Below are 12,969 nucleotides of genomic sequence, written 5' to 3'. Positions count from 1 at the left end.
GTTCCCAGCTTGGTGAGCTGTCACCACACTAAGGGTGGGCTTTGATGATGCAGCTGTCTTTGTCACTTCTGCTCCTACAAGTAAATCATCACCCGTACTTCTGTAAGTAACCCCAACAAGAGTCATGGTTCGTGGCAGAGCGCTTGCCTAGGAAGCGCAAGGCCCTGGGTTCGGTCCCCAGCTCCAAAAAAAAAAAAGAACCAAAAAAAAAAAAAAAAAAAGAGTCATGGTTCACCAAACTAGACCGCAGTGGTACCCGTACTTTGGTCTGTCACGGGTTCCCTATTTGGGGTGAGTAAATGTATGTGTTTTGTCTCCCCAGGAAGAGTTTTGTCACGCAACACCATGGCTTTCTTGTTTGCTCATATACTCCCAAAACCATTCAATGGACTGATAAGACCATTCAGTATCATCTTTCCAAAAAATTTTTAAATTTATTTTTATTATTTTTAGCAATGTAAGTATCTGTCTGCATGTGAGTATGTATACCTGAGTATGGTGCCCTCTGACACATCAGAGTCCTTTGTAGCTGGAGTAACAGATGCTCTTAAGCCTCCTGATGTGGGTTCTAGGAAAGCAACTGGTGCTCTAACCACTGAGCCATCTCTCCAGCCCCAGTAAGTATCAATGTACCTGAAACTGGCTGTATGGACCCTCTCCTTGGCTAGCAATGTCAATAAGAAATAAAAGAACTAGGTGTGTGTGTGTGGGGGGGGGGGTGTTGTTTTATTTTATTTCTTGGTGACATCTTCTTATGTAGCCCAAGCAGGTTCAAACTGGCAGCTATCCTCCTGTTTTTACCAAACGCTGTAAGTACAAGTGTATAGCACCATGTCCAGTTTTGACTCCCAGTTCTGAAGGATTTCTTGCATCTGTTTTTCTTTTCCTTAGCACTGACTAAAGACTCTCTGAAAGCTCCACACTGGTTGTGCCGTCTAAGGAGGAGGAAGAGAAGCAAGGCCAGAGAAGTGAGAAAGAAGCAGACCACTCTAGAGGCTGGCAGGGGGTGGGCCTAGGAGGACAGGGCACAGGCCAGATGTCAGGAGTCCCTTGGCTGTACGAGTTGTCTCTGTCAATGGGTCCCACCAGAGGAGCCACCCCTGCCCAAGACATGCCTGCTCGTCACAATGATGACATCCTCAGCGATGCAGGACATCTCCTTGATGGTCAAGTAGCACATTCGGCGGAGTGTGGGCTGGAAAAGACATGGAGAAGACCCTATCAGTCCTGCTCAGTGGGAGAGGACCTGACTCAAGAGGAGCCTGACTGTGTGGAAGGCAGTTGTCCTCCTGCCAGCTACCCTGTCACAGGCGTCACATCTGCAGACATGCAGATTGACGTACTTACATCATTGGACTGAAAGAGCTTGGTCATGGCAAAGAAAGCCTCAGTTGCTTCTGTGGTCCCCAGGTGCTCCCCCTGTGGTAATCAGAAAAGACGCAGGTTTGGACAGGAGGTCAGCAGGCTAGACCTTTGGAGCACAAGCAACAAATGAGAGCTGGAAACTTAAGAGGACCCAGGGCTAGACTGTTGGTTCCAATCACAGAGCTGTCAATCGAAAGCTTAAGGGTACATCCCCACTTACACAGTCCCCCTTGTACTCCCTGCCAAGCCCCATCTTGTTACCTGGTTTATGAGGTAAAGGATCTTGGTGAGGATGTGGGCACATTTCCGGGGGTTGATAGGAGTTTCGTTAAAGACCCGAGCCTGTGAAGAAGCAACCATTACCTCTAGCCTAGTACACTTCCATTCCACAGCTGCCCCTCAGTTCATGAAGGGCCTAGAGAACCACGGGGTGTGTCAGTCCACACAAATGTATTCTCAAGTGGGGAGAGCCTATTTCTCTTAACTGATCTACGTTATGACTAGGTAATACCCCAAGTCTCTGCTTGTGCTGCCCTCGTACTAGTCACACTTAGCAATATAATTAGTAGGTCCCACCTTCCTGGGCCCAGGCTCTGTAAACCAGCACTCTATGTATGTTAGTGTCTGACAGCAGGGCTGGCAGGCATCCCTGACCAGACACAGGTATGATGGAACTTGCCTCTTGGAGTACTGCACTCTTCTCCAGGTGCTGGAGGGGGTTGGAACCTCCACCTACAGTGAACAGAGAAGACTGATTACAGGTTGTGATCTTGGATAGATTTCTTTCCTTCTTTTTCTTTTCTTTTTTTTTTTTTTTTTTTTTTTTTTTGAGACAGCGTCTCACGTATTCCATGCTAGCCTTGAACTCAAATTTTAGCAGAGGACGATCTTCCTACCTCTACTTCCTGGTTTACGCAGTGCTGTGGATCAAACACAAGGCTTCATGCATGCTAGGCAAGCACTCTACCAACTGTTACAGCCCCAAACTGGGACCCTAAATTTCAAGATTCTGCCAAACACGGGGACGGGAAGGAAGTCTATATCATCTTCCAGAGGCAGTCAAGGTCCTCTCACAGTCACCTAGCATTCTTTCTGTGACTCTCAAGGTATAACATTTAGCATTGACTCGTACAACCAGAACTTAAGTGAGTCTATGTGCCAGGGACAACCAACACTAACTGACCTGTGACTGAGATGACAGCAGATATTACATTAAGTAATTATGCATGTGATTATCTGGTTACTGTCTGGCTCCTCCATTATGTGACCATCCTAACATTCCTATTGCAGGCATCTAGTGTCGCACTTGCCTTAGGTACTGCAATATCAGGATCAGTGAGGTTCCTGATGTAGTTTATTGAATGAGTGAAAGAAACAGTCAGGGTTATTAACTGCTGGACTGGTTGCACCCAGATAGGCAAAGAACCAACGCAGCTTTGGCAAATACCAAGAGGTCGGGTGGAATACAAGGGAGCACCCATCCTTGGAACCTCCTCTGACAAGATGGGGAAACTGAGGTCCAGAGAGGTGCGTGACCCGCACAAGGTCACGCATCAATTCTGACCAGAACTGGAGAGTGCAAACAGCACGTCTTCTCCAAGAATTGCTATGGACCTGCGCACAAGCCCCTGCCCCTCTCTGGCCTCGAATCTTGTTCTGACAGAGGCCCGGAAGAAGGAAGCCTAGAAAGGTCGCGTGAATCCCCGCGTGGATCTGGCCTTCCCAACACTTTCAAGGGTCCCTCACCAGACTCCTCGTCCTTCTTGTCGAATTTCTTCAACATGGTGCCAGCGGTAGCTCCACGCAATAGAAAGATGCTCAGGGTAGCGGTGAGATCAATTTCTCCCAGCGGCTTCCGTACTCCCGCCCGCCACGTCGCCCTGAGCACTGCTCTTTGGACTGCGCCTGCGCACTCTATCGTCTGCGCCTGCGCACAACTGCTTCCACGTTACACCTTCATTGCCTGCCCGGAGACAGTCAAAATCTAGCTGAGTGGAGGAGAGCGGAAGGCTAGGAATGAGACTCAGGAAAATGGGCGTGGCTGAGCAATGGGGCGGGGCCTTAGACCTGCTGTTGCGGGTGCTCCGCCTCTGCGCCCCCGTGTGTTCCGGTGGCTGATGTCTTTGCAGTTGCTGCCGGCTGAATTTAAAGGGCGTTCTGATTGGGAGAGTTGCAGCACGCTGACCCCATAAACGTTCTCTGTTACTCTTTATTGTCATTTTCCGGAAGTCTCACTGATAGGTTATTTTTACGCCGCCGGTGAAATGAGCCAACAAGCCAGGTTAGAATATTTTAAAGGCAAATTTATTGGGAAGCTGCTCTCGGACAAGTTCACTGTCCCCAAGGATTGTGCCAGGGGGGTCGTCGTAGGCGGGAGACGGGGCGCGAAGGGGGAAAAGGGCACCCGTTGCTAGCCAAGGAACCGATTCCATCAAAGTCTAGTTTTGTAAGCCAATGAATATTAGAGTTATGTACACTTGTGCTTTAAAAATTGAGATATACGGGGTTGGGGATTTAGCTCAGTGGTAGAGCGCTTGCCTAGCAAGCGCAAGGCCCTGGGTTCGGTCCCCAGCTCCGGAAAAAAAAAAATTGAGATATAACTGGACATTGTAATTTCCGCACTCATGAGGCAGAGAAAGGATGAGTTCAAGGCCATCTTCCGGCACCAACCAAAGCTACATGACTTCCACCTCAAAAAATAGAGCCAATGAGGTGGCTCAGCTGGTAAATAAAGGTGCTTGCTGCCAAACCTGAGGACCTGGTTCAATTGTGAAAATTATGAAATGAGTCTTTTCTACTAAATACTGTAAAACTTGTGTTTTGACAAGGAATCCAAATATTGTTTATCTTCCTCCGCCTTGTAAGACTTTTAATACAAAATTTTAAATACCCACACCCAGTAAAAATTTTGTTAACTTTGTAAAAAGGCCATGCTACTCTCAGATTAATGTGACTGACCTTTTCCCCTTTAAATTCCTTTGCTGGGTTTTTTTTTTTTTTCCCTTTTTTCTTTTTTCTTTTTTTCGGAGCTGGGGACCGAACCCAGGGCCTTGCGCCTTGCGCCTTGCGCTTGCTAGGCAAGTGCTCTACCACTGAGCTAAATCCCCAACCCCACTGGGATTCTTTTAAAACTAAAAGACAATGTCACCACCTGAGTTAGAATAAAAATGTGGTTCCCATGTCTGCGTGCTTCTTCTTGGAAGCACACCCTATTAATCAAAAGTCATGTTTGCCTGGGAGGATACTACAATAGGAGGGGTGGTCTCCACCTTCCCCCTTCTTTCTCCCCCACCCCTCTTTCCTCTCTCTGCAACCCCTAACTTCTAACAAACTCACATAAAGGTAGGAGACAACCTGCTTTACAGCTGATTCCACAAGTGATCTCCATACATGTGCCTAGTGTGAGTGTGCGTGTGTGTGTGTGTGTGTGTGTGTGTGTGTGTGTGTGTGTGTGTGTAAAGAAAAAGGTTATTTAGTCAGGCATGGTGGCATATGACTTTACTCCCAGCACTTGGCAGGCAGAGGCAGGTAGGTCTCTCAGTTTGAAGCTAACTTGGTCTGTAGAGCAAGTTCCACACCAGCCAGGATTGCACATAGAAAACCTGTGTTTAAAAAAAAAAAGAATTCTTTTTAATAATAAAAACTTAGGGCTTCTTTTTGTAGTCCTGCCTGTCCTGGGGCTCACTTTGTAGACCATTCTAGCCTCAAATTCATAAAGATCCTCTGCTGCTGCCTCCTGAGTGCTTGGATTAGAGGTGTGTGCCACCATGCCTGAAATAAAACCATTGTAAAGAGTGGGGGTGATACACATACATGGGGATCTGAGCCTACAAATGCCCTGTTGCTGGTGGCAGGTGGGGGAGGTGGGGGAGGGGGAGGGGGGATCTGAACCTGCAAATGCCTAGTTGCTAGTGGAGGGAGGCTGGGGGTGTGAGGGGTGGAGGTGGGGCTGGGTAGGGTGGGGTGGGTGGGTGAGGGGGGATCTGAGCCCACAAATGCCTAGCTGCCCTGGTGAGGGGGCTGGGTGGGGCTCAGAGGGGTGGGGTGTTGTGTCCCAGGCCTAGAGTCCTTGCTAACTGGTTGGTTCACAGAGGAGATAAGGATTAGGCTAGGGGAGAGGGTGAGCCAGGCCAGGCCACATAGTGAGGGAAATTTAGCAGCTCTGACTTGCTAGCAATCAGGCCGCTTCTGTGACTCTGACTTATTAGGGATCAGGCGGCTTCTGCTGCTCTGACTGCTTAACAACCAGGTGCTTCTTTAGTTATACAAGTTTCACAGAACAAAGACAGACTAATGATTAGCCAAGTAGTACAGAATGTGTCTGACTTACCATTATATGTCCAGGGTTACAAGATCAGATAAACAGAACAGGTCTATTCTTATTATCAGCCCTATAACACCACTGTAAGGAATCTAAAGAGTGTCTCCTCCAAAATAAACACACTTACTACATGGCAGCCCACTTCAGGCTGGCAGTGCCCGCAGTTCTAAAGCACTCCAGACAAATAGGAAATATCTGAACCGGTCTTATAAGCTGCAAAGACTAATACCTAACTTCTTTTATTATATGTTTTGTCATGTATGCTACAGAGTAGGAACAGTTTATTTTACACAATCTAAATTGTTTACTGAGTTTATTCCTCCAAGGATTATACCCTGTTTGACCCGCTCTGTTTAAACTACATTTTCAGAGAGCTCTAAGCCTATAATAAAAAAGAGACCTGGAATCTGTAACCTGTTCTGGCCAGAGCTCATCAATTGTCTCTGTTTGCCCTACATGAAGTACACTGTTTGAGTTTGCTCAGGGGCAGCTATCCCAAGCAGACTCCTGGAGTAATGGCCTCATCTAGCTATGTACTTATCTGTGGTTAATCGTCTCCAGGGCATAATGAAGACTTCCGAATAAAGTTAATTTTAGGATTTTCCTTAAAAGAGTTAGACATATTTTTCTAGGGAAAAGACATAAAATGAATCGCAACGCCGACAGTCCCCAGGAATGCAACAGGCAGAAACCCAAACCCAAAAGTTAGAGATAGAAGGACAGCGATCGCAGCAGTCGGCGTGGCTCTCCTGGAACTGTGTAAAGCAGTCCTGGGCATGGCTGTACCACCTAGTGAGGTTTCCCAGTGCTAATATGGTAGAACTATACAGATGAAACTGGAAAGTTGCCTGCTGAGTCCATAACCGTGAAAACAGCCATTTGGTTGTACAGTAGTACATTAGTCAGGGTTCTCTAGAGTCACAGAACTTAGGAAATGAATCTCTCTCTCAACCCAGCAACCACATGGTGACTCACAACCATCTGTAATGGAATCCGATGCCCTCTTCTGGTGTGACTGACAGCTACAGTGGTACTCACATACATGAAATAAATCTTTTTTTAAAAGTTCTAATAAAGTTTAAACTTGAAAAAGAAGGTTTTTTAAAAAAGATTTATTTATTTATTGATTGATTGATTGTATATGAATTGTTGGAAATTGAACTCAGGACCTCTGGAAGAGCAGCAGTCAGTGCTCTTAACCGCTGAGCCAACTCTCCAGCTCAAAAAAGAAGTTTTAAGTTAGGAAACTTGTGAGCTCTCTATCTTCTTTCCTTGCAGAGTGCGTGGTGTCATCTCTGAGAATCATGGCTTAAGCCAAGATCATTCTCACCCCTTTCTCTCCAGAGAGAGTCATACTTTTGACTCTTACATCTAGTACTTTGATTCATTTTGATTATTTTTTTAACATCTTTTGTGGCTAAGTAGGCCATAATACTAATTTTTTTTTTTTTTTGGTTCTTTTTTTCGGAGCTGGGGACCAAACCCAGGGCCTTGCGCTTCCTAGGCAAGCGCTCTACCACTGAGCTAAATCCCCAACCCCAATACTAATTTTTTAAAAAGATTTATTTATGCTCTTCTGGGCGGTGCTTAGAGGCACTCAGGATGGTCCAGTGATTGACATACCGTCGTAGGCTTTCCTACAATACAGCCTCTAACAAAGCTAGGCTGTCTCGAACCCCTGGCAACAGGATTGTTCACCTTTACACCAAGAAGGGTGGGAAAGCATCTAAATCCTCATGTGGTGTATGCCCAGGCAGACTGCAAGGGGTTCGTGCTGTGAGACCCAAAGTCCTTACGAGATTGTCTAAGGCAAAGAAGCACAGGCCTATGGTGGCTCCGTGTGTGCCAAGTGTGTGTGTGTGTGACAGGATCAAGCGGGCTTTCCTTATTGAGGAGCAGGAAATCATTGTGTAAGTGTTGAAGGCACAAGCACAGAGTCAGAAAGCAAAATAAATGTGCAACTTTTTTAAGTAATAAAAATCAAGACTTGGTCTACGAAAAAAAGAGATGTATTTAGTTATTCATTTATTTATTTATTCATTTATTTAATGTATCTGAGTACACTGTCGCTGTCTTCAGACACACCAGAAGAGGGCATCAGATCCCATTACAGATGGTTGTGAGCCACCATGTGGTTGCTGGGAATTGAACTCAGGACTTTGGAAAGAGCAGTCAGGGAGAAGTGGGAGGGGAGTATTGCATACATGGATGAAATTGTCAAAAAATCCAAAAACGAGGGGCTGTAGAGATGGCTCAGTGGTCAAGAGCAAGCACTTGCTGCTCTTCCAGAAGACCAGCACCATTTGGCTTACAACCAGTGGTAACTCTAGCTCCAGGGGATATAACGCTCTCTTCTGCCCTCCATTGCACCCACACACACACTTATGCGCATACATGTACATAGACAGACACAAAATAAAAAATAAAATCTGAAAAAGTGATGATATTGTTTTACTATTTTATCACCATAAACACCAACTTAAAAAGAAAATGTACAGTGTCTTGTAGGATTTCAGGTCTCCCTCTGGTGTCACCAATTCTTTCAGTTTTGTTTTTCAGAAGTCAGAACATGAGATAGGAAACTAGGCCCTAACAGTCCACCGAAATGACCCAGAAAGAGCCTGAATTCTACTCAATGTAATGAGGAGGCGCAGGGCCACCCTTGCTTCAGGAGCAGCGGCCTCATAAGACAATGCTTGTTCAGCATGCAATGGTCCCCATTATTACATAAACTGTGTATGAAGACACGTACTGTAACTCAGTACTCAGGAGGCAACGGCAGGGCTGGGAGGTCAAGGACGTCATTGGCCATGTAGTGAGTTTAAAACCAGTATAGGACACATGAAACTCTCAAACAAAACAAAAACCATGCACGCGCGCGTGCGCACACACACACACACACACACACACACACACACACACACACACACACACACACAGTATCGCAGTGGAGTCTGAGTGAAAAATCAATCATCTGTGTGTTGGGCAACCAGGGTACTTCCCTGAACTAATGAGATGAAGCCAACTTACACTGGGGAAAGCCCAACCCATTTTCCTCAGAATCCTGAGTTAATAACAACCTCATCCCAAACCACTGTGACAGAAACACCCACAATCATGTTTGCCCAGAGATCTGGCACTTGAGGTAAGTTGACATCCAAGATCACGAGCCATCATCTCTCCACCCTCAGAGTGTTTGCTGTATCTAGTACCTGGCACAAAAGTAAGTGTTCCAAAAATAGTAGTTAAATAACAGACCCAGATCCTAGCACTGGTCTGAACAACTCCGGGTTTATATATCCATTTATTTTTGCAACAAGACATCCCTTCGGGTTGGAGGGATAGCTCAGTAGGGAGTTTGCCTAGCATGTGCAAAACCCTGGGTTTGATCACAACCCTGCAAGAAAGCAAATGAGTAAGACCTGCTTTCTGGCTGGGGATGGAGCTCTGGAAGAAGAAAAGGGAAAAAGAAGGGAAGGGAAGAAGAAAAGGAGAGGGAGGAAGGAAGGAGAGAGGGGAAGACTGGAGGGAGTGGGGCGAGAGGGAGGAGAGGGAGGGGAGAAAGGAAAAGGAGCAGAAAAATCCCCTCACATTGGCCACTTAAAGTTTCATGGAGGGAAAATGCATAGAAATCAAATTAATGTCTTTATAATGGTGCATTTCCTTTCATGTGGTAAAATCAAAAAAGGTCTGAATTGGTTGTTTTGTGGGCTTGCAGATCTTCAGCAGTTGAGTTCACCCCCATCATCCTCTATATTCTGGTTAGCAGAGCAGGCTCCTGGGAGCTGCTTTCCTGTTGCTATGGCACCCACCAGAGGAGAAGCAGCATCTGCAAGATTCCTCCCTCCACCCTGCAGGAGGGGTGGTGTAGGAAGGGCTCCTAGTGATTCACCAGGAGCTGGTGACATTGAAGTAGAAAGGGTTGGAACATCTCCACCCACAGCAACGAGAAGGACGTGCAAGAAAGCTAAAGACTGTGCAGTAACCATGTCTGCCAGGCTCCCAACAAGGTCACCATGCATGAGGACTTTCAACACTGGGGTGTGCCTGAGCCTATGGGTTTTATACTTAAAAGACCCCAGGAACAAGTCTGTCTTTTCCTTCATAGTCCATAGTCCCCAACCTTAAAAAGAAAAAAAAAAAGAGGAGAGAGAGAGAGAGAGAGAGAGAGAGAAAGAGAGAGAGAGAGAGAGAGAGAGAGAGAGAGAGAGAGAGAGAGAGAGAGAGAAAGAGAGAGAAGGAAAACAAAAAAAAAACCCCACACAATACTCTGGGCTCTACACAGAAATATGTGAACAGAACTAGAGCACGTTTTCATTTTAAAGGACTCAGTTCCATGAACTCCCCGGGAGGAGGCACTGATGTTTGTGCTGGGCCTTGGGCTGGGACATACTGTAAAAGGTCAGTCTCTGAGGCAATTTTATTTTCTGAGTAAAAGAATATTCAGGGGTGCTGATGGTAGAGGCTGAAGCAGCGGCTTAGCAGTTAAGAGCATTTACTGCTCTCCAAAGGACCTCCATTCTCAACACCCACATGGCAGCTCACGGCTGTCAGTAACTCCAGCTCCAGCGGATGCTCTGACCTCCAAGGACACTGGGCACAGAAATAGTGCACATAAATGTAGTCAGGCAAAACATACACACACGCATGCACATCACTACAACCACCAGCACCATCAGAGGCCTCCTACATGATATTCTTGGTTCTAAAGACAGCCAAATAAATTGATGGGGTTGGTCGGAGAGACACTAACTGCCTAGGAGACAAAAATCTAAGTATGTTTGTATATGAGCCAAACTGGGCACTAGAAGAGAGGGAGAGAAGGCGTAGGGAAGAGGGAATATATTGGGAAAAAATAAGTACTATTTACCCCTCATAAAAATAATCATCAAGGGCTGGAGAGATGGCTCAGTGGTTAAGAGCACGGACTGCTCTTCCAGAGGTCCTGAGTTCAATTCCCAGCAACCACATGGTGGCTCACAACCATCTGTAATGAGATCTGATGCCCTCTTCTGGTGTGTCTGAAGACAGCTACAGTGTACTTACATTAAATAAATAAATCTTTAAAAAAAATCATCAAGAAAAGGAAAATAAAATAATGAAACTAGGCCTTCTGGTACATTCCTGTGATTTCAAGGCTCAGGAGGCTGAGGCCAGCTTGGCCTCAGTGAGGCCCTGTTTTGCAAAGAATGGAGGAACTCAATATCTGGTATTGTGTTGGTTTAAATAGACCTATGGGAAGTGACACTATTAGGAGATATGGCCTTGTTGGAATAGGTGTGGCATTATTGGAGAAAGTGCATCAGTGTTGGGGTACGCTTTGAGTTCCTATGCTCAAGTCCTGCCCAGTGTGGAGAATACCCTTCTCCTGGTTGCTTGCAGAAGACAGTTTCCTCCTGGCTACCTTTGGATCAAAATGTAGAACTCTCAACTCCTCTTGCACCATGTTTGCCTGGATGCTGCCATGCTTCCTTCCACGATGATAATGGACTGAACCTCTGAACCTGTAAGCCAGCCCCAGTTAAATATTTGCCCTTATAAAAGTTGCCTTGGTCATGGTGTCTCTTCACAGCCAGGAAACCCTAACAGGTATGTATGTTTGGGAGGGGTGGGAGAGGTCTCCCAAAACCAGAGTGGCAGCAGGGAACATGGATTGGCTGGAAACGAAGGTGAGAAACTTTAAGGTTTGTTCCTGACTTTCTTCCAGCATCAAAGGAGGGGAGATGAGAGGACAGAAGAGCAGCCCTGACTGGGAACGTTCCCTGCCACAACCTGCAGGGCCTTTGGACTCAATGACAGACCCAAGTAAGCTTGGATCAGGTGGGAGACACCAGCCCAGAAACTCAGCAAGTTTCTCATATACATAGAAACGAGGAGGTGGGTTGATTCATCTCTGTAGGAGCATTCTCGGGCTGTCGTCATGGGGATGAGGATGCTGAGCTGGTACATTCTTCATATACTGGTTTTATTTAAAAGCCAACCATTCGTCAACATACCTTGCCATTGCCATGAGTCCAAGGCATTAGTGTCCTTGATGTGGCTTTGCTCATTTATACAGGGGGACACCCCCCCCACCTAGTTTTGCCATTTTCTTTATCAACTGGTCCTTATTCTTCACATCTGTACTTGAATGCAGGCAGCCAATCAGGGCTCACCTAGGAAAGTCTGTATAAACTGGTGTGCAGCCTCTCCCCAGTCAGAGTGGTCAGTTTCCACAGATTCTGAGGAGGAGCAAGTTACCCCTACCTCAGCCTGACACCTGCTGCTTATAGTGAGGAAGCCGATCCCTGCCTCATCCACTGCCTTCACTTTCATTGGCAACCTGATGTTCACAGACTCTCAACTTTGGGGGTCCACACAGTGAGTTTAGAGCTGGAACACCTACCTCAGACCATCTACAGAGTTCAAAGCTTCCACTTCCCTGGTGAGCAGTCACCTCCATGTGAATAACTCTTCCTGGTTTGTTCATCCTTCTGTGTGCCCACTTCTCTCTGAGGTGGACAGTACAGAAACATTACAGGATTCAAAACAGGAACGAGCGGTTTCAATATTCGTCTCTGTTCTCTTAGGAGTAGGGAGTGCCAGGGGCTGTGGCACATGCCTTTAATCCCAGCACTCCGGAGACAGACTCGGGCAGATCTCTATGAGTTCAAGTGCACCCTGGTCTACAGTGTGAATTACAGAACAACCAGGACTGTTACACAAAGAAACTGTGTCTCAAAAAATTGAAACCAAACAAAGAGTTGGGGTCTTGCTATCTTGTCTGTGCTAGTCTGCAACACCGGCTTAAAGGAACCTCCTAATTCTTTGTATCTCTTTTCACAGGAAGAATCTAAGACAAGCCTGACAGTGGTGGCACACACCTTTAATCCCAGCACTTGGGAGGCAGAGGAAAGCAGAACTCTGAGTTCAAGGCCAGTGTGCTCTACAGAGTTCCAGGACGGACAGGGCTACACAGAAAAACCCTGTTTTGGAAAAGAACAAAACAAACAAACCTAAGACAGTCCTTGAAGATGACGTAGCGTCCCCTCCTCAGAAGGGGTCCTCATCCCCTGCCCCTGCCTCTTCCTCTTCTGTCAGTGCCTGTCTCTCTTCTCCACTGGGACACTTCTGCCACAGGTCATGGGCTCTGGAGATTCTGTGGGACTCTTGTCAGTTCTCTTGCTCTACCTTTCAGCAGCATTTGAAACCAACAACTACTCTCTCCTTGGAACACAGCAAATGAAGTTAGACATTATTCACGACATAATAAGTAAAAGTCGCCTTGAGCATAGCTGTGTAAA

The 12,969-nt window shown here is 46.4% G+C and overlaps 1 protein-coding gene, 1 long non-coding RNA gene and 1 pseudogene across 3 annotated transcripts in view; 2 read left to right on the top strand and 1 right to left on the bottom strand.

Annotated features, from left to right (window-relative positions):
• Copg1 (COPI coat complex subunit gamma 1) overlaps positions 1 to 3,572 on the bottom strand; it is a 26,176-nt gene extending 22,604 nt beyond the window's left edge. Inside the window, exons 1-5 of one of the 2 annotated variants that reach the window (XM_008763066.4) lie at positions 3,112 to 3,572; positions 2,045 to 2,097; positions 1,627 to 1,707; positions 1,348 to 1,419; positions 1,116 to 1,195 (exon numbers count right to left, since the gene is read on the bottom strand). In XM_008763066.4, coding sequence (XP_008761288.2) covers positions 1,116 to 1,195; positions 1,348 to 1,419; positions 1,627 to 1,707; positions 2,045 to 2,097; positions 3,112 to 3,148 — 323 coding nt within the window. In that variant the 5' untranslated portion in view covers positions 3,149 to 3,572. The remainder of the gene's footprint in view (positions 1 to 1,115; positions 1,196 to 1,347; positions 1,420 to 1,626; positions 1,708 to 2,044; positions 2,098 to 3,111) is intronic. The other variant, NM_001031822.4, reaches the window with a different exon arrangement.
• LOC120102331 (uncharacterized) lies at positions 3,513 to 12,969 on the top strand. Its single transcript, XR_005503703.2, has 4 exons — positions 3,513 to 3,646; positions 11,069 to 11,275; positions 11,394 to 11,491; positions 12,512 to 12,969. It is a non-coding gene; the product is annotated as an uncharacterized LOC120102331 (long non-coding RNA).
• On the top strand, positions 7,289 to 7,639 carry LOC103692179 (60S ribosomal protein L34 pseudogene; annotated as a pseudogene).

This window comes from Rattus norvegicus, chromosome 4 (assembly GCF_036323735.1).
Source record: "Rattus norvegicus strain BN/NHsdMcwi chromosome 4, GRCr8, whole genome shotgun sequence".
NCBI classification, from domain to species: domain Eukaryota; kingdom Metazoa; phylum Chordata; class Mammalia; order Rodentia; family Muridae; genus Rattus; species Rattus norvegicus.
This window is presented reverse-complemented; position numbering and strand designations above follow the sequence as displayed.